The sequence below is a fragment of the Pagrus pagrus genome, assembly GCF_965226575.1.
Source record: "Pagrus pagrus genome assembly, chromosome: 1".
Classification (NCBI taxonomy): Eukaryota; Metazoa; Chordata; class Actinopteri; order Spariformes; family Sparidae; genus Pagrus; species Pagrus pagrus.
Genome location: NC_140185.1, coordinates 5966178 through 5990801, shown reverse-complemented (window position 1 = coordinate 5990801; position 24624 = coordinate 5966178). Strand labels below are relative to the sequence as shown.

The following is a 24624-nucleotide window of genomic DNA, read 5'->3' as shown; positions in this document are numbered from 1 at the left end:
CGGCTGTGCAACAATATAACTTGATCAATGTGCTTCGTTGCTTCTCCCTCACAAATTGCCCTGTCTGTTCTCTTATTCTCTCACTGGACTGTCCTTTTTCACTGTTTGATCAAATATAAATCAATAGCAAATGGATTGTTACAATAATACAATAATAGACTAATAATAATAATTATTATTATTATTCAGCGCTTCAGTGTCTGAGGCAGGATCAGCACTTTCCTGTTGTTGTACTGTAACGGTGTCACTGAAGATCACTGTGTTGTTGCTCCTGGGTTTTGATGATTAGGGATAAACAGAAGTTCAAGAAATGATTAGCATATTCATTTTGAGACATGAGGATCATTAAACAAATGAACCCACATATTAAAGCGAGGAGAATGGCCTTTTGCTGTGTTATGCCACCAGCTCTGTTCTGCAGGGACATTTGCTGGATTGCACAAGAGTCATATTAGTGATGTTGAAGACATTGCAGGAATTAAGAAACATTGAATCAGAACAGAGGTGCATAGTTACTTCTTATGTCCAGACAAAACTCTGAGCTCTAATCCTCAGTACTGGTGGCCTTTATAAAATTCCTGCTGTTTGCCAGCAAAGCCAGACACTAGACAAATACCAGATGTCTAGTGCAAAAAACACATACTTGTAGTTGCCTGCAAACAAAACATGTCCTGATGCCAGGAGGCCAGACATCCCTGTGTGTTTCTCTCAAGCTACAGACGATCATATTTCCCAATGTTTTGCATCTGCAAAATGATAATGTTTTGGTGTGTAAGAATTGCTTTGCAAATAGTGTCCATTGATTCCTCCGTTGAAATTTGTCCTTTTTTCCCCTTGTTCAGGCTGAGACCCACGATGGCATACCATTCAACCAGACAGGAGATGTGATCCACAAGAATGACAAGGACTACGGCTTTGTCTGCCTCAACAAAGACCAGGCTCATGGCCTCTGTCGCAACTACAGAGTCCGCTTCCTGTGTGGAAAACTGGGTTCGTTCACCACTTACCGTCTGTGTGTGTGTGTGTGTGTGTGTGTGTGTGTGTGTGTGTGTTTGTGAGTATGGTATGTGTACGGCTTTCTTCTGAAAAACAGGAGAATGTAATATTTGACACAGTTGGCACACTCAACGAGGATTGATGGCCTTTACAAGTACAGCATGGATAGAGAGGTGACGCTGATTGATGTCTATACATATAAAGACACACTGTCGCTGTGCTTCACAGAGTGTGTTGTGTGTGGGCAGGCTGTAATGGCTGGAATGCATGGAACCCACATCATGGTGCAGCAAAACACTGCCACACAGCCAGCTCAGAGCCGACGAGCACTGCTCCGACCACACTGAGATATCACCGACTCTGTCTGGGCCTGTCTGCGTGTGTGTTTGTGTGATATGTAGAGCGTGCTAGGCTGTGTTGGCGTGATCTATTGTCAAGGTTGACGCTGGCACGTCCCATTGGCATCACCATACAATTACCCCCCACACACAAACACAATGTGACATAGTACTGTACCCACCCACTAATTCCAGGAAGCCCTTTGTTTGCCTTCATTCTCTTTGAGACATGCGATTCAGACCAACTTCAATGATGTTGAATCACATTTTCATAAAATTGCATAAACAAATGCATTCAATCACGACAAATTGTCAAGAATACGGGCGTAGGCTCGGAGGTTACGCCATAGCTGATGTGCGCCTTCTCAGAAATGTGGACTGACACAGAGAAGCCACGTGGGGACCACAGCCTTATTGCTGCGCTTGTCTTTTCTCTTCTCTGATGCTGGCGGAGAGTGAAGACAATATAACTGAAGTAGTGTTCTCCTTTTCAGTTACACACATCCAGTGAAGCCATCACACTGCAGACCTTATCTTCATTACAATCCCCTCTCTGTATGAGTGAAGGAAATCTGAACTGTAATTACATGCCATTAGTCTTCTATTCAGCAATGAAGTGGGCAGAATATCATCACTTTGTTTGCATATACTGTCTGTAACATGCTACCAGCTACACCTCTGTTGAAATGGGCTGACTTGGTTCATGATCAAAAACTAATGAGTGGATAACTTGACTAACTCAGCCAAACATCAGGCAAGTGCAACAACACAAGACATATAACTTAGCATGTGGCTAATATCACTGACTATTCAACAGCAACAAGTCCAGCTCCACGTCTGTCTGCAGCCCTTCATGTAGCGAGGCTGACACCGACGACTCAAAGCCAGTCTGACACTTGTCACTGTGTCTTTTCCTCCATCAGCGTCCTCTTCAGTCTCTTCACCTCTGTCATGATGTCTGTAGAGGCTGCTGAGCCCGGTTCTGTTGCCTGCTCGCCCAGCTCCGGTTCTGGTGCCCATTCTGGTCCCACACCCAAAAACCTTGTGTGCTCTGAGCAGAGTCAGCGAGCAGAGCTAACCAGAGAGGAAACTCTGTGAATCACAGTTGAGGCCCAGCAGCCGCAGGTCATCAGAGGGAACCTGTAACCATTTTCTCCAGAAAATATAATCTGGTTTCACTGAAATCAGTGATAGTTGGTGCTGTGTGTGATGTACTGCTGTAAAGTTCTACACACTGTGATTCTGCCCTCTCACTGAAGATACACACTTTAGAAACAAGTGACAGGGAGGCAGAGTGACTGAGACAGAGACATTCACCCTAATACAAGTCACTGTAACATTAAGATGATCTGCTGTTATTTAAGGTAAAACACATAGTTAGAGATGTCAATTTAACAGAGGTATGTAGATTTGATAAGAGTAGACAGAGGGTGGGATGTTCTGCTTTGATGTACAACAGAGAGACCACTGAACTGATCAGTCAGGCCATCTGGCCTTGTGTTTGTTGTTTGTGGAGAGTTTATGGGGATGGTGGCTTTATAATGTCTGCTCCTGTAAGATAATGTCTTTGAGGCCTGGAGGTGATTAAGTGATTTGAGTTCTAGCAGGTGGTTACAATATGATCTACAGGACAGTGACTTTAGAAACCGACTATAATCCATCCATCCATGCATGTCATTTCATGTTGGCTGTCATGCTTCAGGCATCAGCAGTCAAATCCTTATCTGGCTCCTGTCCATGAAACCAGCTCCGGTTACTCACGATCTTCCCTGACACTCAAGATGATCAAGTTGCAACAAAACAAATGTGGAAGAACATTAATCTGTTATTCAGTCAGCCTGTGGTAACAACCACAGAGCCCTGGATCCTCTCATGGATCACGAGTTTCTCTTCTTGTCTCACGCGAAAACACACAATAACATAGAGAGAGGGAGCAATAATATCTATGATGGTGTCTGTGTTTAATGTTTTAATGATGATTTCTTCTGCACTACACTGATGGTACCAGTAAAAGACTGGATAGGATACTCCAGCCATGTTGATCAGGATCAGGAGGAACTATTTGGAGTCCTCTGAGGTTGAGAGACACTGGATCAAGGTCATCGGGGGATTCATGGTAGTTTCCCAGTCCAGGTTACACTTGGTGTAGTTGGAGAAGGCTTCTGACCGTGCCCTCACAGAATCCTGCTGCCGGTGCTGGGGAAATACAGGGTGCTATGAGCCATCTGGTGCTTATCTAACCAGAGTGGGTTGTTTCTGTATGCTGAGTGGGAAGTCAAGCACATTCTCTGTGGGCGTTGTGCTTTACCATGTTGTTCCTCATCACTAATTCTGTTCTTAAATTTCATGGACAGAATTGACACAGCTGGGAGGCAACTGATGAATTGGCATATTCTGTCCATAAACCTATAAGCCAGCAGCTGTGAAGTTACCTCACGTGATTGTCTGTCATTCTGTCTGTCATAAAATATTGCCACAATGTACAAAAGGTGATGCAGAAGAGCAACGATTCAACTCCAAGTGGACAGGAATGGAGCTAGCCTGAGATATGGGTATCACAGGAAACAGACGTGGTGTTCTAGGTGTTCTCATTATTTTGAGACACTTGCAAGCCAGATCAGCTAGGTGACTCATGTCGAGTTAGTTTAGAACAAAGAAAAGAAAAGTTGAATCACATTGTTAGACCTCCTACACAGACATGCTGCTGATTGGGTTCCACCTTCCGAATGTGTTGCAGTGTGTGACTGTGTGACGTGTGAATGCAGCTGTACGTGTCAGCGTTGCTGCTCTGCGTGTGCTCTAACACTTCTCCCCACTGCAGTTCGTCCGCAGGCCTCCATTTCCATTGACATTATGTCCAACAGCAGCATCCTAGAGCTGGCCGACCAACCAGAGGGCTGGCGGGCCGGGGATCGGGTGGTGGTGGCCAGCACTGACTACTCCATGCACCAGGCTGAAGAGTTCACCCTGTTGCCCTGTCCTGCCTGCACATCCAACCAGGTCAAGGTCCAAGGTGAGAGAACCAGTGACCAACAGTATGTTAGCATGCAGGGCTGGAATGAAAGGTTTTCTAACTGTTGGCATGAAGTCTGTTAAACAGTATTCTTAAACATGTTTGAAAGCTGACTATGATCACTAGCTTACTTTCTTCACTCATATCCTCCAATAAAATAGATGGCATGCATTCATCACTGTGAATGACAGAACACAGACTCCAATCCAAATGCAAATATGTCTAAAATCTGGTCAATATTTTTTTCAGTACTGGAGTTTGAATCATCAGGAAAATAAAGAATGGCTGCAACTGGATGGCTTAGTGCTTCAGCAACAGAGTTGATAACTCGATTAGTCAAACATTAATACAATCATCAGATAATGTGATCACTGAAGTTCATTTCTTGAGCGAAAATACAAAACATTCTCGACTTCATCTTTTCAAATGTGAAGATGTGCTGCTTTACTGTTCTACAGATAAACTACATTTATTCATATCTTAGTTTTAGATCATTGTTCAGACAAAATATCTAATTTGAACTATTGTCTGGATTCTGTAGACAAAATTATGCAGTTCAATGTATATACTGTGTAATTACAGACCTAAGTGCTTTTAAGAGAAGTGCCATAATGGAGGATGCCAGAGTGCTTCATGATAATGTACTTGAGTGTTGCAGCGCAGCATGACTGACCTAATAAAATCAGGCCTGCAGAGATGGGAGACCAGATTGTTTCTGAGCCTAAAATAGAGGAAAGGTACCTTAGCTTTACATGATTCAGAGTGGTGTGCTTTAAGGTGTGTTTTTAATTCACTCAGATATTCCAAAACATAATTAGTTTGTTGTATTTGTCAGTAGGCGGCCCAGCTGCAGTAGAAGACCTAGTGTTACACAGCATGCAGTTTGCTTGAATAAATCTAGATGCATAGCAAATCAGCTACTATTATTCACTCTGGAGAGACAGCAGCTGAATTGGTACAGACGCCCGAGACACACTGCCTACATGAACAGAGCTTGTTTTTCATTTCAGGGCTCATTTTATGGTTAGAGCAGCCCCACGGCCTGTGTGGGCAGGTGGGCCCTCGCGTGGCTGTAGAGGCCTGTCATCTACAGATTTGACCTGTCGCCTGTTTTTTCATGTGATGTCAGCTGTTCTCAGTGAAAACAAACAGTTAAAGTGATCTGTTGATAGTCATATTGACATCACAGCGGCAACATTACATCTTTCACTACAGTTTCACTGTCGATATATGAAATAAATGTCACAGACATGAAAAACAGATAAACACCAGGTGAAGGTCAGTATTTTTCCAGTGCTCGCTCACTCTCTTCTCTGCCTCTGTCTCTGAACAAAGGGTAAACAAATATCTAGTCGTCATTATTATTGATGGCCAATCTCAAAGGCAAACTCAATTTAGAAGGATAAGGCCGGCAGTAGCAGCGCTGTCTGTGTGAGCACCACACGTGTCAGCCGCAGCAGTTTAGCAAAGTAGCCGTCACACACAGGAGGAGGTGGGCAGTGTGTCCCAGGCGTGGCTCCTGTTTCTGTTTATGCTCAACATAACATCACCAGGAAACACTGCAGAAATTAACTCCTTGATACAGAGCCGCAGTGTGAATATTTCATCAGGAAATTTGTGTGCACATTCATGAAACTCAGTGGAGATGAGCCATCAAAGGTGCTCTGAGACAGTGAGCGGATGCTGTCATGGCGTGCAGATCAGGACAGCACGTTGAAAATGTGTAACCACCATATAAACTCTGAACAGCAAAGAGCCGTGCATGTTCACCCCTCCTCTCGGCAGCATGGTTGCTACTGTGGTTACATTAAAAACAATGGAGGCGGTGGAGGCCACCAAGAGCTTTCTGGAAGAACCCTCACACTTCCTGAGATAGAAGTTCACCTCCTCTCTTTTACAATGGGTAGATTAAAAAAGGTAAAGGTATGTAAACACATTAAATGACTAAAAAGAGATAAAAAATAGTTTCTTCATATGAAAATCAAAAGCGAAATATGTTTCATTCAGTATGTGTCAGTCAGTCAGTTGGCTGTAACACTGCATCCGCTGTTAGAGTGTCACTACAGTTAACTGCTGAGTTTCAGAACATCAACAGTGAGCAGGGAGCACATATTAGGACATTTGTGGTGAGGCTACAACACAATAAATAAAGAAGTCTCAGGCAAGAACATTTTCAAACACAAATCTGTCACTTCACTTGAAGGAATTTCAAGTGGCAAGCTACGTAACATCAACTTTACTGTAATAGAACTCAAAACATAAACCACTTGTTGCAGAGTGCTCCACAAGGTTAAAAGCAGAAAGTGTCAGAAGAAGAAACAAGCTGAACTAATGAAAAAAGACCAAACACTTAAAACAAGCAGTGGGAATGCATCAATCACAAAGGAAGGCAAAACTGTTGCTTGAATCATTTTTTTAAAAGGGCAATGCATGTTGGTAACCTTCAGCACAGTCAGGCACCTTGTTCACAGTTTGGATGGTGGTACAGCAAAAGCTTAATCACAGTTTGAGCCTGGCTGGACTATAGAGCAAGTCAAGCACAGAAAACACAGACACATTATGATGGGTGGAGCACTTTTCAGTTTATTTATTGTTACGTGACCTGACTTTTGCCACTGTACCCTTCTTCATCGCTTTCACTGCACTGATTCCTCTAGGCCGTCTGGCCCCACCCGTCAAAAATATCCAGTGCAAAGAGCAGACCAGGCAGTATTTATGGTGAATTTGGAAGATATGATGAAAGGTACATGGCACACATCTGAAGACATACACACACAACTCTCATATAATAGTGCAGCAATATTAAAGATAAAGATGACCCAAGCTCTAACCATCTACCTTACTTCACTATTACTCACAAAACAAAGAACAGACTCTTCAAATGTTCATTTTGGCGGCTCAGGAGAGAATACCTCCAACTGTGCCATTAGTCGAAATCCTCAGTCACTGGCTAGAGCATTCCTGTCCTGGGCTGTGATGAACCATGCCAGTCTGTGACGTCTCCAGTCAGGATGCTTTCTATTGCTCCTCTGTGAAAGTTGACCAGGATCTGTCTCTGGAATTTGGGCTTCCTAAGTTTCTGTAGTCCAGCCTTTTCTGTGCTTTATTTTTCATGTATTTTTTGTTTTTTGGTGCTGATGTATGAGACCAAGACAGGAGTGGGTGTCTTTGCCTCCTTCCTTGTAAAATCAACAATCAGCTCTTTGGTTTTGCTGACGTTGAGCAGTAGATTGTTCTCTGTGCACCACTCTGCAAGACCATTGATTTCCTCCTGATGGTGGTGTCATCATCATACTTCACAGTAGAGTTCTCCTGATGTCTGGGAGTGCAGTCATGGGTGTGCAGTGTGAACAGGAGGGGGCTGAGCACACAGCCCTGGGGGGCTCCAGTGATGAACACTAACGTAGAGGAGGTGTGACTGCCAATCAGAACTCTCTGGGGTCTGCTTGTGAGGAAGTCCAATATCCAGTTGCGGAGTGTTTACTGAAGCCCAGAGTGTTAAGTTTTCCAATCAGCTTCATGGTGAGATTGTGTTGAATGCTGACCTGAAGTCAACAAACAGCATCCTGATGTAGCTGTTCTTATTCTCCAAGTGTGTGAAGGCTGAGTCAAGGGCACTAGATATGACATCCTCTGTGGATCAGTTGGTTCTGAAAGCATACTGGTGAGGGTCCAGGCTGGCAGGGATGTTGTCTTTGTAGTGCTGGAGTAAACTGGTCTCCATGGCATTATCTGCAAGAACAATGTTATCACAGCTGATACAACCGATGGCCAGAGCTATGAGAATTATCAACTGGTGGTTTTCTTGTACTGCAACTTCCAGAGCACATTTCAGCATGAAATATGAATAAATTATATCTGGAATTGGTGACTGCTCCTGCTTTGCAACTCCATTAAAACAGCACTGTGTTGTATTCCTGACTCAAGGTGTGTTTGCTGTGCGCAGTGGTCAATGCATGTATCATTTTGAGCAGAGCTGTTATTAAAAATGTCCTTGCTGTTACCACGAGATACCACAGGTGCTGCCAGTTCAACAAGGACTTAAATCTTGAGCGTTATAACTTTAATGGCTTTATGACAGTCTTTGCTGGCAAAATGCTTATATTTTTTCAGGATGAGATCATTTTTTATTTATTGAATACAGGGTGAGTTAATGCATTCCTCCTTTAGATGTAGCCTGTGGGGATTTGGAATGAAACCCTATAAAACTATGGCATCTCTATCTGCCTAAACAGATTAGAGTCACACACTGAAACCATCTTCATTCCTAGGAACCCTTCCATGAGAGCTGAGGCTGAGGCTAGAGAAGTGTCTGCACACAAACACTGATAGTAGCCAGGTAGAGACAGCCTAGAGCAGTGTGAGGGAGTAAGTGGAAGATGTTTGGACTGACTCAGGGCCAAGGGAAAGATTCAGCCTGCATCCTGGATACTGACTGGGCCCATTCACACTGACACATACATACACAGCACTGACATGCATGCTAGTATGCACACACACACACCTGCATACTTCTTTTCATTCTTTCATTCTTCCTTTCTGCATCACACACACATTCAGCAGGGCTCTTCAGGTCAGGCCTGTCAGCCCTTGCTGGTCTCCTGCATGGTTCAAATGGCCTTTGTCTTTGTGTCTTGGAAAAACCCTCAGTGCCCGCAGCAGCTGAAAGTCAGCACTAACATGACGTGACATGTTCTCATAGCTGTCGCCTCCCGACACCAATTCACACACCGCAAAAAGTCAAGTTTGCGTGTCTTCTGATTTATCCTCGGAGTGCAGGATTTCTTTAAAAATCTCTGCCTGAGCTGCTGGCGTTTCTCTCCTGCCCAGCCGCATCAGAAGATCAGTCCATTATACATCCTCCACCCCTCCCTGCCAACACACACAAACACACACGCTCCTCTCTGTTCTGCCTCAGCTCTCTGACATCACAGGTTGTTTGGCCATCCAGAGTGGAAATCCTTTTTTTTTTTGGTGGGCCCGAGGCTGCTCGTCAGAGCTCCTGTCACTCCTTCTGACTATAATCCATTTCATTTATTCCTGCCTGCGTGCCACTTTGCAGCAGCGTTTTTGAACATGCAGTGATAATCAAGTCTTTTCCCCAGCCCCTGAGGTTACGCACAAACAGGGAGGGTGTGTTGTTTTTGTTGTTGGCAGCCGAGAGCTGGGAGAGACACAGAGACAGATAGCCCTGGGCTATTTATCAGTTTGAGTCCAATAACTTGTGCCTAGGTTTCACATGTTGAACCTTTGACAGTTCTAAATGGCATAAAAGATGATGAGTGTGGAAATTAAATGTTGCAGGGTGAATCACTGGCCTGGAGCGTTGTAGAAGCATGTAACAATCTTCAGGGCAGTTTTCAACATGAGAAGTATTGACTGGAAACTGATCATTCTTGACAGTGCTGCAAAAAAAACAACTCATCACTGATTCCCAACAAATGAACACCGAGCTAATCAACAAACTCCAGAGTGTTTTCATGATGTCCCCTCTCAAAACCCCAAGACCCCATTAACGTCTATTAGAGCTTGGGGGAGTAGATAATTACATGGTCAAAAGTATGTGGACACAAATTCATCTCAAATGTGATTATGTAACGTGATTCTGACACCATGGGCATTAACGTGTTGCCATAGCAGCCTCCAGTCTTCTGGTTTCAGGCTTTCCACCAGAGGTTAGAACCTGGCTGCAGGGATTTGCTCCCACTGAGCCACATGAACATCAGTGAGGTCTGACACTGGTGTTGGGTGTTGAGGGCTGGCTCAAAGTCAGCGTTCCAGTTCATCCCAGAAGTGCTGGGTGGGGCTGAGGTCTGGGCTCAGTGCAGGCCAGTCACGTTCCTTCACACCAAACTGGGACAAGCATTGCTTTATGGACCTGGTTTTGTGGATTGCTTGCCCAGAGATGCGGTCACACTTTTGTCGAAAATATTGTGCTTTAGCATTAAGATTCATCTTCATTAGGGGCCCAGACCAAAACAGGAAACACAGTCACAAAAAAAGCCCCAAAGCTGTCCACTTTTGGCCATATGATGGTATAAAATGAGGCAATTCTGACTTTGCACGTTGATATACTCAGAAACTGATTTTGGTGGATAGTTTAAGTTGCCAGTAGACATTGGTGACTTTACCTTACTCAAATATCAACAATGATAATGTCATTTTGAAGTGGGACTATGGTAATTATTTTTCTGTTTGCACCGGCTACAGCGATGACGTATTTTTGTAGATTAACCCTGAAGTTAGCATCGCCCTGGTTCCCTCGACAAAAAGGGGTTTTTGAATTGGATTTTGGATTATTACAGAAAATAATCTCCTTGTCAAACACAAGTTTATGATACTTTCAGGTTTTGTTCATCAGGATAATCTTCACAGATGAACACCACTTTGTGATTTTTGAGTTTAAATTAAATCTGTAGCAGTAAAAAGCTAATGCTAGGCTATAAACAGACTACATCACGGTCACATGACTCAAACGTCACCACCACTAAGTGTCTTACTACATACAGGTTTTCTATTAACTGATCAATGTACAAGTTGTAAAGTCAGAGTTAGAATAGACAGACAGAATAGTGAGTAGATGAGTCTCTGTGTTCGCTGTGATGACGTTTAATGTCCTCGACAACCTCTGTAGTCTCATTTAGACACTTGTTAGCAAACACCTTTTTTAATACACAAAAAACTCAAAACTCAAGAGTTAGGTATTAACATGAAAGTCTCTAAAGCTTGTTTTAATTGCAGACCGTAGTTCAGGCATTTGGACGTAAACCAATTAAAAAAACTCAGACTTAGAGACGAGGGAAGTACAACAATTCTCACTTGCTTCTGGGTTTCCTGCAGCACTACTGATGACAGTGACATAGTTGTACACTCAGTAATTCTGACAAACAGTTTCATTGCCTGCTTGCCCAGCTCCTGTTCTGGTGCCTCATTCTGGCCCCAGATGTGAACACGTCCTTCTACCTGTCCAAAGCACCTGTGATAGCAGCGTAAACACCAACACTTCCAGGTGGTGTGCCGAGCATGAGCGAACTGGGAATGAAACTCAACAATCCCCTTTGATGGTGTTTTACAAACAGCAGTTGACAAGTCCTGCAGTATGCCTTAAAGAAATGGTGAACAATGTTCTAGAAAACACAGCTCATTAAACCCTTTCAAATCCTTTTGTTTCAATTTTGTCTTCACATTACATATTGGTGATTCCTGCAGCAACTTCACATGAGGCTGAACTTTTGCATATTCCATATTCGCTATCAGCTGAGACACTTTCTGCGTGAACAACGCATGTACATGGCAGGATGTGCCCATGTAAACAAACAGTCATATCAACATCATACCAGTGTTTCACTACCACTAAGTGTTTCAATGTCCATTTGTGTAGAATATGTCGCAGACATGAAAATAATTTACACAACAGGTGAAGGGCAGTATGTTCCGATGCACTCTCTTTCTCACGGCATCATCTTCATCGATCATCATCAAGGACGTACTCCATGTAGAAAGCTCGGCCTGGCAGCAGCTACGCTGTCTGTGTGGACAAACACACGTGTGAGCCGCAGCAGTGTGTCTCAGCCGTAACACGATCTCTGTACTCCCCTCCTCTGGGTGTATGGAAGGGTGGCACCTGGTACAGTAGCATCTGCTGATCCCCCATGAAGAACTAGTCATCAATTTATGAGCAAAAACTCTAAAAGTACACTAAATGTTTCCACGGGAGTTAAAATAAATAACAATGGCTGATTAGTCATTCCCAAAAAGCATATATTAGTTGAGGCAAAAACAGTACAGTAGGCACTAAAAATTGTAGTAAACTGGGATCCAAGTCTTTGTATTCTGGGCTTTTAAGCTGGAATGAAGGTGTTTGTTTGTACTTTTTGAGTCCTCTGTGCTGATGGAGGGAGTAGGAGCAGAAAAAGAGATTAAGCGTGTGGGTGTGTGATCTTAACACATTTCTGTGATTTATTTATTTTTTTCTTCGGCATCACTTTGTTTTTTTCTAATCAACACACTTGCGTTGTTCAGGACGTGAATGTGTAGGGGTGGAGGACACGTGGAACAAAGCCCTTATCGTTCCCACACCATTCTTCTGCTTCCTGTGTTATTTTGCAGCCCTTATTCTTCTCCTCCCTGCCTTTCATGGGATCCTCTTTGTTCTCCTCAGCCTCACCATCACTTGCTGAGGTGTAATTGGCTTTCCAAGGAGCTACATTATGCAAAATGCATATTAGCATATCTTTCAAAGTTGCTGAGGCCAAGTATGAGTGTGGGTGGGTTGGAGCACTGGAAGGTTTCTAAATGTTTTGGTGTGCTTCAAAAAAAACTAGGTCATACGACCCCCCAAAGTTCAGCATGGCTACATTTTTTTCTGTCCTGGTTTCAGGGGGAAGCTTGACCAATATGTGGAGTGAGTGGATGATTACATTTCATGACTTCAGAGCTACTTTAAGAGGAAGTCCTTAAACAGAAATTTTAAATAAAAGCATATTGCACAGAACACATTCAATATAAATGTTGTTCTTTAATTGAATTTGTCCAAGAAATATACAACAAAAATAAATAGCCTTATGTTCTGTCCGGTCCGATCAGAGGACTTGCACCACATTACATACACAGAGACGCACTGCAGTGCTCCTCCTCCTCCAGTTAAATAGAGCCAATGCCCTTATACAGTCAAACAGGGTTGTTGTCATCATCTGTATTGACTATTGATCACTATCAAAGGCAAACTCCATGTGGAGAGATAGGACTACCAGTAGCTGTGCTGGGCTGCTTGTATCCATGGTGCCTCCGGCTGATCAATGAGAAGAGGGCAAAATCCATTCATATGGATTGTGAATCTGTTCCCGAGGATTTCTACATCCAGTTTTGTTTTTTTCTACCACGTGACCCTAGGGTTGCTCCATAAGATTGAGACAGTGTTAGTGGCAATGAATGTAGATTGCCTGAGGGAACTCCTCTCTGAATTTCTTCCAGACCCCATTGTGCATGCCAGACATCGTGATGACATCATATCTGCGAGCAATACAGACAGTGTGATCAGTGTTACATTTACTAAGAGTGTCTTTGATCATTTCGTTAAGCATCCAATCCGTCAGCTCAAGTGATAACAAGAAATTCCTCAACAACAACCTCAATAATACTGGTAATGGTAATACTTTGAACACTTTGAAATGCAGCACAAAACACTTATATACCATATTAACATGTTAAAAATGTTAACGTGACTTAAGATGGAAAAATTACTGTTTAACTGCACGGCAGCAGTGCAGCCAGTTTGTGGAGGAAAACAGAATAGCAGTGATCGCCGGCTCCCTGAAAGCCCAACAATGTGGTTTGCAATCAGCCGGTGGTCATACTGTATACCACGAAAAATACTGCTCGGAGACTCATCTACTCACTAGTTCGTCTTTACAGGCCAATTTTTGGTTCTTTCTAACTTAAAGATTATTATAATATATTATAATTAATTCAAAATCCAATTGAAAAATCCTGTAGGCGTTGTGCTGAGGGAACCAGGGAACCACAGCGGCATTATGTCTTGAACAAACTTGTTGTCTTCTTCCAGTTGTGGAAGCCATCTTGGGTAAATGCTGCCTTCTTTCTGTGTTTCATGTCAAAAGTGGCAGCACAAAATAGTATATTCCAGCATTGTCTGATCCTCATATCATCTGATTGAAGTAGCAATCCTGCTGTCCAACTTTTGTGGCCGGGTGACGTTGAAGAGGGCGCCTTGCTTCTTCAACAGGTGACAGGCTTGCATCAGAAGGAGCTAACAGTCACTGTGGAGCACTCCATGCTCCCTCACATCGTGGGTCACAGGTTTCTCTCTCTGACTCATCTTTCTTATCACCTTCTTCTTCTGTGGTCCCCTTGGAGACAGAGTCTTGGTTTGGATTTTCAGTTTGTACCAACACGCTTCTCTTTATCAGATAACATTTTATTGCTCTCGTGACGTCACCTAACGTGTACAAGCACAAACACCACACACTCCCGAGGGCACACACACGTTACAAGCACACAGCCAGGGATCTGATTTGGAACAGAATGGCTGCTTCTCTTTTACATATGTGTATTATTTAAAAATTGAGAAAATAAATATTAATTTGCTTGAGAGAGGGCTTAAATTGAGCTACACAGTTTTGTAACATGGTTATAGCACCGCCTAGCCCCGCTGTAGCACCCTGCCTGGAGTTCAGTGAGCATCCAGAGTGCTCTGAGGTCAGTTTAACGTTGAATTTTGAGTAAACAGATCGACTGTCAGCTTCAGGAGAATCTGATGACATATCTAATAAATTACAAATATTGTGGGGAACAACTCCCCAACCTTACTACACCTGTACAATCTGTAATGTTTATAATGTCTGAATATTTAGTTTGCTCTTTTTAAAAATTCAGCAGAGTGTCAGTTGAGTGACGTGTCCAGAAACAGACTGAGACATCTATTCTCAGCACAACATTCAGGAGCTAGTTTCCATCAAAATACCAACAAATTGTTTTGTTGTCTGATGAGCATTCACTCAAACTGGACTTCTGGATTGACTTCACATGTACCTGAAACAAGCTCCCACCATCACATGCTGCATGCTGATAACACACGGCTGTTATTGGTATGAATGGCAGCTTTGTGCGATCGCACTGTGAATTTGAATGTGAAAGTGGTTTGGTTTCTAACTTTGGTTGACTTAGGGATGAACTCATGGTCAGCATTCTTCCCTCTCTCTCACACACACACACACACACACTGCTCTACATAAATTCAGGTTCAACTGTCTGTGTTATGCATCGATGTATGTTCCCTCTGTGTGTTCACCATAAAGTGCTGACCGCCCTCCTTTAAAGAGAGGAAAGGTGGTGCTACAAACTCGGCTGCACAATAATGTCCTCCATTTCAATTATCTGAAACATCTGCTCAGTCATCTATACCCCCCCATCACACACACACACAAAGAAAAGCAAAGCAAAGCAAACTATCAACAAACTGTACTTTCCCCAGTCTCTGGTGAGAATGGGCATCTGTTTACACTGCTCAGCTCTGTGGAATGGACTGTTTAAGGGAAACAGTAGAAGCTTCAGACAGCACTGTCAGCAGATGAGTGTACATCCATTCAGCAGTTTTCAACAGATGTCTCCATACTGTATTTGTTGTCATGATTAAATGTTGAGCCCTTGAGCTGAGGTACGGTGTGTGTGTGTGTGTGTGTGTGTGTGTGTGTGTGTGTGTGCGTGTGTGTGTGTGTGTGCGTGCGTGTGTGTGTGTGTGTGTGTGTGTGCACGCAGGTAAGCCCCAGTTCATCCACATGGGTGAAGAAGTGGATGGGGTGGATATGAGGGCGGAGGTGGGCCTGCTGAGTCGTAACATCCTTGTCCGTGGAGAGATGGAGCCTGGCTGCTATGGCAACGAGGCCTGCAAATTCTTCAGATTCGACACTTTTGGAGGACATCTGAAGGTATGCTGTTGACCTGACCTTGTCATTTACAGAGCAGGCAACAGGGTGAGTCACATATGACAAGGCAAAGGCTGCTGAGCCAGATTCCATTGCCAGCTTGCCAAACCCTCTTTCGGGTGCACATTCCAGTGGTGCTCTCCGACAGCATTTCCCACTGGGGCTCCCTCATCCCTGGCCTGCAGACATCCTGCAAACAGCACCAAAGCTCCCCCAGTGCTCCAGGCTCCAAGTCCAGACAGCTAGGTTCAGGGCTAACGGAGCTTCAGGGGGAGTTTGGGGAGGATGGTGGGGCGAAACACATTAACATATGTGATGATTCAGCAGCTCAGGGTTGGATGTCAGAGTGATTGATGGGCGTGTAGTGCACCTGACTTTCACCGTGTTTCCATTGCCTAACTCTAACCAAACCTTACGTATAGTTATTTTGCCGTAAGGATCACCATACTGTAGGGTCTAAATATTTTTAAAAAGCAGGGGTTTTAAAAATGCCATTGCACATAATCAGAAAAGGTATGTGGACAGTTTTGCACCTTAAAATGTACTTTCAGTGCCAACTTATGCCTTTCATGCAGTGAGTTTGGGTTGGATTGGTTGGTTTAACATAACTAATGTAAACCCTGCTATATTTACCATCTATTGCTATGTATAGTAGTAGGAAGCAAGCATTTGGGCATTGGACGTAAAAGAAACTCGACACTGAATGTAATGTGTGATATTAGATTATTATGCAAATATCCAATGTTCTTGTTTGGCAATATGGTTGCAAAAATGTTTTTTCTCCTCCCTGGTAATATGCTGTATAACCATGTACACTCCAACTGTTATTAGCAAAATAAGAAGTGGCAGAAATTGATGGATGGACTTACTGTTTCTGGAATTTTTAATGTAATATAATTTATTTTAGTAGTTATTGTTTCAATCTTTCAAGTGTTAATTTGCTCACAGTTGGAATCTCCTAAACCAAGATGCCAGATGTGTGACAGAATGTGTGCTGGCTACACTGTCAGCTAAGACCAATTAGTTTCATTACACACTGATTTTCACATCAGACGACGGTTTGTGTCAGTGACAGTGCCCCAACAACCCTCGACTCAGGCTAATTTATCGTGGATACCTCCTCTCCTGAGGACAGCTGCCTGTTGAGAAGTGGAGAACAGCCCACGCCTCAAGCCTGCCCCACCCCCACAGTGCCTCAGTACATCACCATCTGAGACAGCATTTTAATGAAGCAGTGGTCATTAAGTCCCAACACTGACCCTGGTCAAAATATCTGTGTCAGACATGAATGGCCACAGGATAAGGAAATCAGTTAGGCTACAGTAAGGGAACAGTAAGGCCAATTGAAAGGTAACAAAAGGTAAAGGAACAGTTCGGTATACTTTGTGAATAAACCCATACCTTCCTGTTTTATGTAGAATCAGAAGAGAGGATCATTATTATTTCATTCAGTGTTTTTCCAGTGCAGTAGACAGATCCAGGCCATAGCTCATTCTGCACACACACAGGTGAAATTCAAATGATTTGAATTTGCATTGGGAAGTCATTAAATCTGAGTAGGGTGCTATGACCATGTTAGCATCACCGCTATCACGGAACAGAGTTGGGTCCATATTTTCATGAATGTCCACAATAATGTTTACAGTGTAGAAATTATATTTTGAAGTTCAGCTCAAACAAGTCTTACATGTAACATGTGACGCTACTCAACCAATCAAATGTGTGCGTCGCTTTAAACATTGTGATTCACAGATGAGAGACAACAGTCAAAACAGAAAATCGACAGTTAAAACAGCTTTCAATCAAGGATGGACAGCATGACTCATCTGAGACTGTGGCTATTATTAAAAGCAGCAAAGTGAAGCGCCAAGGCAGCACAGAGCATGTTTTGAGCAAACATTATATAAAACATCTTATATGGCACTGAATCATAGAAATGATGATGTTCTGGCCGATTATAAGACTATAAGGCCCCAGGGATGTGCAAAACCCTATGGTGGCCATTTGCACACACATTTTTCAACATTTGGCAAATCACATTTTGACACATTGATGTACTTTTAGAAGTAAGATTAGAGCAGGTTCACCTGCTCAATAAAACCGACGCTGTGTCAGCCTGTTGTCCTGCCAACAAGAGGAAAGAAGACAGCGGAGAGAGACGTTGAGAGACAGGAAAGGACAGAGAAACAAAGAAGGAAGGAGAGAGAGAGGCTGCGGTTGTATTCCTGATGCCTTCATGCCTCTCTCTCCCCAGGGCGAGCTATCATATCCTATTATAAATTTCCATCTCAGGCTCATGTCACATATTTCTCATATATGGGTGTGTGTACAGCACACACACACACACACACACACACACACACACACACACAGAGAGAGAGAGAGAGTGTGTCAGTGAGATTCCAGTGAAGCCCTTCAAAATGAACGCCTCAGAGCACACTCTCCCCCTGACAGTTGTGCCATTACTGTTGTGTTAAACTCTTGTATCACCAGCAAAAAAACAGGGCTTTGTTTCAGCCTGTATTTGTGAAGCATTTTCTCATAGGCTGTAATCTTTCAACTGAAGTTACAATGAAAATCAAAAGTGTCGGTTTAGAGGGTTTCTCATGATGTGGCTCTGGTGTGTGGAACAAAGCTGCCTTTTATCAGCGAGTCACTCTGTTCTCGTGTCTTTTATTGACTGATGAATCTCTATCTTTGCCTTTCAATGCACCCATCAGATGTTCGTCCAGTGATTATGTTTGGAGCCGCTGATGAGTTTGGTTAAACAACCTGATCTCCCTGCAGGAGTGACTGATCTGTTGTCGTTGTCAGGTGGAGCGAGGCTTCAGGGCAGTTCATATTTCTGGGATGGAGCTGCAGCACATGGGCCAGCAGACGATGGGACACTATCCTGTCCATTTCCACATGAATGGAGACGTGGATGAGCAGGGAGGCTACAGGCCCCCGACCTCCGTCAGCGACCTTTCCATCCACCACTCATTCTCCCGCTGCTTAACCATCCACGGCTCAAACGGACTGCTGGTCAGTGTCGACTTTCAACTGAAGTTTTTTACTTGTATGCGTGTTAGGGACGAGATGAAACAGTTTGGACAGGCATTTTGGGAAAATCAATACTACTCTCATGTCTGTAAAGTATTATAAAGCTACTGCCAGCATTCAGTTGGCTTAGCACAAAGCGTGGTTATCAGTACATGCTGTCATTGAACAACCTTCATCTGAATGTTTGGGGTGCCATCTTAGAACAAAGTATCCAGCTCTCTCAATACATCCATGACAGAGTCCGTGCCCAGAGAGTCCAAGATGGAACGATACTCTGAACTGCTTTTGGACAGACAGGGGCAGACAACAGTCTTCTTCCTTGCAATGCTTCGTCACTTGGCAAGGAGTCAGCTTTTGTAAGATGGATAAAGGACATAAAGAGAAACCCCTAATGTTAGATAACAGAAAGTTGTCCAGAGATGAGGAGTAAGGCTTTGTAAAGTTGATTCTTTCACAGCTGACTGAGCTCTTTATTGGCAGTTATTCTCCCAGTTAGATTTGGGGCAGGAGCCCAGTCCCCGATCAGTAGAATTTAACTTGTCCATTACCTCCCAGGTAAAGAACGTGGTGGGCTACGACACGCTAGGCCACTGTTTCTTCACAGAGGATGGTCCAGAAGAGAGGAACACGTTTGACCACTGTCTGGGTCTGATGGTGCGAGCCGGGACTCTGCTGCCTTCAGACAGAGACAGCAAAATGTGCCGTGACATCACTGAAGGAGCTTACCCAGGATATGTGCCCAACCCACGCCAGGACTGCAGGTAAAACACGTGGATGAGCTGCATGCACTCTTTGACCTCTTCAGTCTCGTGGAGGGTCTCTCATGGATCTGCCAGCTGGAGGTTTCCAAAGATGCTAAATATGTCAGGCTGAACTTTGATGAATCAGTCATAATAATAACATCACAAACTATTACAGCTGTAAATCTCAAGCTAGCTTTACTAACTCTACTCACTCTACACTTCTTCCATCACATTAGTACTGTTAAACATTAGCACAGTTTCTCATTAGCAAAGTTTCACATTAGCACAGTTTCACATTAGTTCTGTTTCACATTAGCACAGTTTCACATTAGCACAGTTTCACATTAGCACAGTTTCACATTGGTCCACGATCAGAGAACAGCAGAGGGACTCTGATAAGGTGGGTTCGATACAGCATGTGGTGGTTGGATCACTCATAATGAGAGGAAACAGCAGGATGGAGACGGATACCTTTCTCCAGCAGTACTTTACTGTTCTCTACACTAGATCAGTGTCTCAACAGCAATACTGTCTCCACTCACATGTGACTGAATTATAATCAGAAGCTAGAAGGACTCTGAGGGCTGAGGTAAATGTGAGGGAACCACATGGTAAATCCAGCAGATTATTGTAACTGTTTTAAAGATGCAGATATAAAGAACTAAACTTGTATATTAGCAAGTAATAACTATAAATTTAGACATGTTACTAGTTAGATGATCAAACACTGTAAATATACTGTAGTTATAGTGAATTAACTGAAATTATAAATGAATGAACCTTTAAAGGTCACACTCCTAAAGCTGATGAATCTGTTTTGACCTGAGAAAACAAGAGCAGGCGCAGAGACAATAAAATAAATTCATGATTTCCAGACCACATACTGAAGAAAATAGACTATAAGTAGAGCCAGAATGGATTTGATGGAAAACAAATCTTTTAACACTGTGGAAGGGCAGAGGCTGAAAACACCTTGACAATGTGCTAGTGATCATTTGGTAACATTCTTTCCCTCTCTGTCTTCCTCTCTCTCTCTCTCTCACTCACACACACACACATACAAAAAAACAAATTTGTGACTCAGAAGTGTTAATATGGTTGTAAACATTTTGTGGCAGCTGTCGAAAACCACCTCGATGTAGCAAATCTGCATCATAAAAACCAGGTTTGCATAACAGAAGGGAGGGAAAAACAATTTCCATCTACGTACAGAGATGCATATATTTAGAGCTACCAAATTGTATTGTGAAGAATATATACAAGTTCTCTGTCAACACTTACTGTCAATTTGGATAAATGGGCCAGATGCAATCAGACAGGATTGACCGAACATTTCTGGCATGTAATGCTGCAGTTAGTCCTCCGAGCAAATAAGCATGTTACTCTGAAATCAATTTATCATATTAGATGTCTAAATTGTATAAAATTGGCTGAGTGCGTCATCAGCTCCTGAGGACTGTCCCTCAGATAAAACAGCCTGACATGTTCTAGCATACACATCTGCACTGGTGAGACCTCTGAAAAAAATCTAAATTAACGCCATGTTACTCTTGTCCTTGCATTAAAATGCCTTTATTATCACAGTGTTCGACCTTAAAAACAAACTCTGATAGGGTTCAGCACAAGCCTCTGTTTTGACTTCCTGGTGGAGGCTTGATGCAGAAACACAATAGTGACGACATTGGTCACAACATGATGAGCTCCTCTATCAAACTCCAACTCAAACAAAGTCTGTGTTGCAACCGTCCTTTTGTCCCTGTCCTCTCTATTAGAAAACTACCGGCATTAGTGAAAAAAAGAAAATGACACAGTAAATATGAATAAATACAAACAGAATTATAAAATAATGTAAGCAAAATGTCCCCTTACAAGAAACTGGTCCTCGCAAAGGTAGCAATGCACACATCAGGCACACAGATTTGTCAGCTGAGGTAGCCTGTTCCCCCCTGCACCTTCACTCTGTTATTTTCTAAGCGTGAGGATGCACCTCAGAATATAAAGCAGTTAAATCCGGGTCACAGGACTTTTTTATCTCACCACACTGCCTCTGCGTTCAGCGGCAGAGGATAAAGGCCGTGGTTAGGGATGCACGATGGCACCGGCTTTCACTGATATGGAGTCATCCACCTGCTCTCCAACACGGTGCTACTGGGAGGATTTGCTGTGTCTTACGTTATCTTAGCCTCGACTTTCTGCTCCCTTCATTTTTCTTTCCTCCTTTCCTCCGTCCTCTCCTAATTTATCCAATTACACCAGCCTGGCAACACACAATGCACTGAACTCCTAATGAGGCTTTTTGTCCAATTTGTCTGGATCAATGTATTCTGTAATAATTTCCAAATCCCAGTGTATTTATTACAGCGGTTGAAAAATTCCAATTTAATCAAACATGATTGCACTAACAACGTTCCCCACTGTACGATTTATGATGATTAATTTCCAGTCAGCTTTATAACGCTCCCTTGTGGCTCCTTCTGTCTCTTCCCCTGTCATTGTTGAGTTGTGTATGAGATGAATTTAAATACTCAGATGAGAACAATAAATTTCAGTCAGATTTGCCAGGAACAGGGAACATGTGGGCTGCATGTGGAGGATGAAACTGTCATTTAAACCGAGCCAGATGAATGTGCTGGGCCTAATGCTGTGCTTATTAAAAGAGAGAGAGAAGGAGTGTGTGTGTGTGTGTGTGTGTGTGTGTGTGTGTGTGTGTGTGTGTGTGTGTGTGCATGTGTGTGTGTGTGTGTGTGTGTGTGTGTGTGTGTGTGTGTGTGTGTGTGTGTGTGTGTGTGTGTGTGCGTGCGTGTTTGCTTGAGCATGCATTTGACATAACAGATTATCTATCCATGCTTCCTCCTTCAGAAGGAACGGCAAGAGATGGCAGACAGTTTTGTTTTTCATGGCTCTCTTTGATATAAGACCTGAAGCAGGAGAGTGACAGGGAAAGCGAGGGGGGGCGACATGCACCCTGGGCTGCTGAGGCGAGGACACAGCCTCCATGCACGGGGCACACGCTCTACCAACCGAGCTTCGGGGGCACCCCGCTTATTTATGTTACCATTCACAATCACACAAAAAAGGTCTTCTTTCATACATCAACATACCTGCTTTTAATAACCAGCCATAAGCTTTTTCACTACAATGTTTGTGGCTTTTTCATTTAGCCTGGCTGAAAACAGTGTTGAAGTTTCTGGATCTGTGAGATGGATTGCTGTGGAATTTTGCACAGATTCCTGAAGCTTCATATCGGAAACCTGTCCGAACTGTTGATGAAGGTTCTCAGTCATTCTGTAATGAGGCCCCGAGTCCTCAGAGGATGAATGTAGAGGTTGGTGATCCCCAACTCTTCCCAAAGCACCTGCATGAGGTTGACTGGTTTGCTTTTTATCAACATGTCTCGACAACTATTGGATAGATTGCTGTGGAATTTGGTTCAAACCTAAATGGTCCCCAAATTATAAATTATAATCAAGGAGATCCCCTGAACTTTCATCTGGTGCCATCATCAGGTCAAAATTTCAGTTTGTCCACTAATTTGGTTTTCAACCAAATAGCTGCTTAACAGAATAAGCTCAGATGCTGAGAGCCTGATTGGTTATCTTGCCTAAACCGAACCAAACTGTGACCTGACAATGAACGTGTGTCACTGTTATGCTGCTGTGGTAATGATATTCCGGGAGACGCTGACAAACCACCTTTTGGTATGAGGGTGTTTTTGCATGGTGAACATAGTTGACATTATACCTGCTAAACATCAGCATGCTAGCATTATCACTGTGCACAGCCCACTGATTTTACCATTTAGCTAACATGGCTGTAGACTTTTTGTCTGGTTTTAATGTTCAATGCAAAATTCTTTATTTTTACAATATCAGCGTATGGCAGTGATTGTACGGTGTAGGTGAGGAAGAGATTGTGAGTATGGTTAGAAGGACAGCAGACATTATTTCAAGGGCTGTGACAGAACTTCAGGCAAGCTACACATCCATCTACTAACCCGACCTCCACTGCTTTTCTTTTCACTTCTCTCATGGACACACGGCTACTTCCTGTGTATCCCTGCTGTTTTCATTAGTTTGGTCGGTGTCCGGGTCGGTGGCGTACGTGTCAAACAACCCATGTCTTTGCTATTGGATACTTTTTAATGATGAACAGATTTAAATGAGAGAGTTCTGTCATGCTACTTGACGCTGTCCGGCAAAAAGGCTGCATTCTTATCTGTGTTTGACATTCATTCAAATTCTGGCAGTCTATCCTAAAATTAAAGTATACCTCCATGAAATCCACAAGTTGGTTAACCTGCAGCAACAGAGTCAGGGAGGGTGTAGGAGAGAGAGAGAGAGAGAGAGAGAGAGAGGGAAACAAAGACTCAGAGAAAAGCAAAAGAAAAGGGGAGAGGAGAGGAGAGGAGAGGAGAGAGGAGAGGAGAGGAGAGGAGAGGAGAGGAGAGGAGAGGAGAGGAGAGAGGAGGAGAGGAGAGGAGAGGAGAGGAGAGGGGGAGTGGGGGTTGAAGGTGTAGTGCCTCTATGTGGTAAGCTGCTGTGGAGATGAACTGTATATTTTCCATTTATATTCATACTCATTACCCTAAGCTGCTTTCACTCACATACCTGCAAACTGAACTATTCTGATTTTCTCATAATGCCTGGTGGTGCATGTGTGAAAGCTGCTTTCTGAGGTGCAAACATTCACACAAAGAGAACGGCAGAAGAATTTATGAAAAAAAAAAAGGAAAAATTCAAGAGAGGTGTCTATGCTGGAAGTAAAGGTTGTGTTGTAGAAATATCATTTTAAAAAAAAAAGAGCCAACAATAATTCACTATTTAAAAATCTAGAATCCAAGAGGGAGATGCAGACATGTACAACAAGAGCTAAATGTAAAAGCAAGTGATGTACATGTGATGGGGAGAGCATGAAGATGACGGTCTGTTCTACAGGAACACAGACACACACTGAGTGTCAGTGTCCGCTCACTAGTTGTGTTGCATGGATACCAAGGCTCAGCTATCCGTGGCTCACTGTGCACCCCTATGCTCGACATACTAATACAT

At 43.2% G+C, this 24624-nt stretch overlaps 1 protein-coding gene across 2 annotated transcripts in view; it reads left to right on the top strand.

Moving 5' to 3' along the window:
• The window catches only part of cemip (cell migration inducing hyaluronidase 1), a 160505-nt gene that overhangs the window by 103960 nt on the left and 31921 nt on the right, over positions 1-24624 (top strand). For both annotated transcript variants that reach the window (XM_084361131.1, XM_084361132.1), the window contains exons 10-14: positions 843-990; positions 4156-4347; positions 15625-15794; positions 18606-18815; positions 19389-19594. In XM_084361131.1, the coding sequence (XP_084217257.1) occupies positions 843-990; positions 4156-4347; positions 15625-15794; positions 18606-18815; positions 19389-19594 (926 nt within the window). The remainder of the gene's footprint in view (positions 1-842; positions 991-4155; positions 4348-15624; positions 15795-18605; positions 18816-19388; positions 19595-24624) is intronic.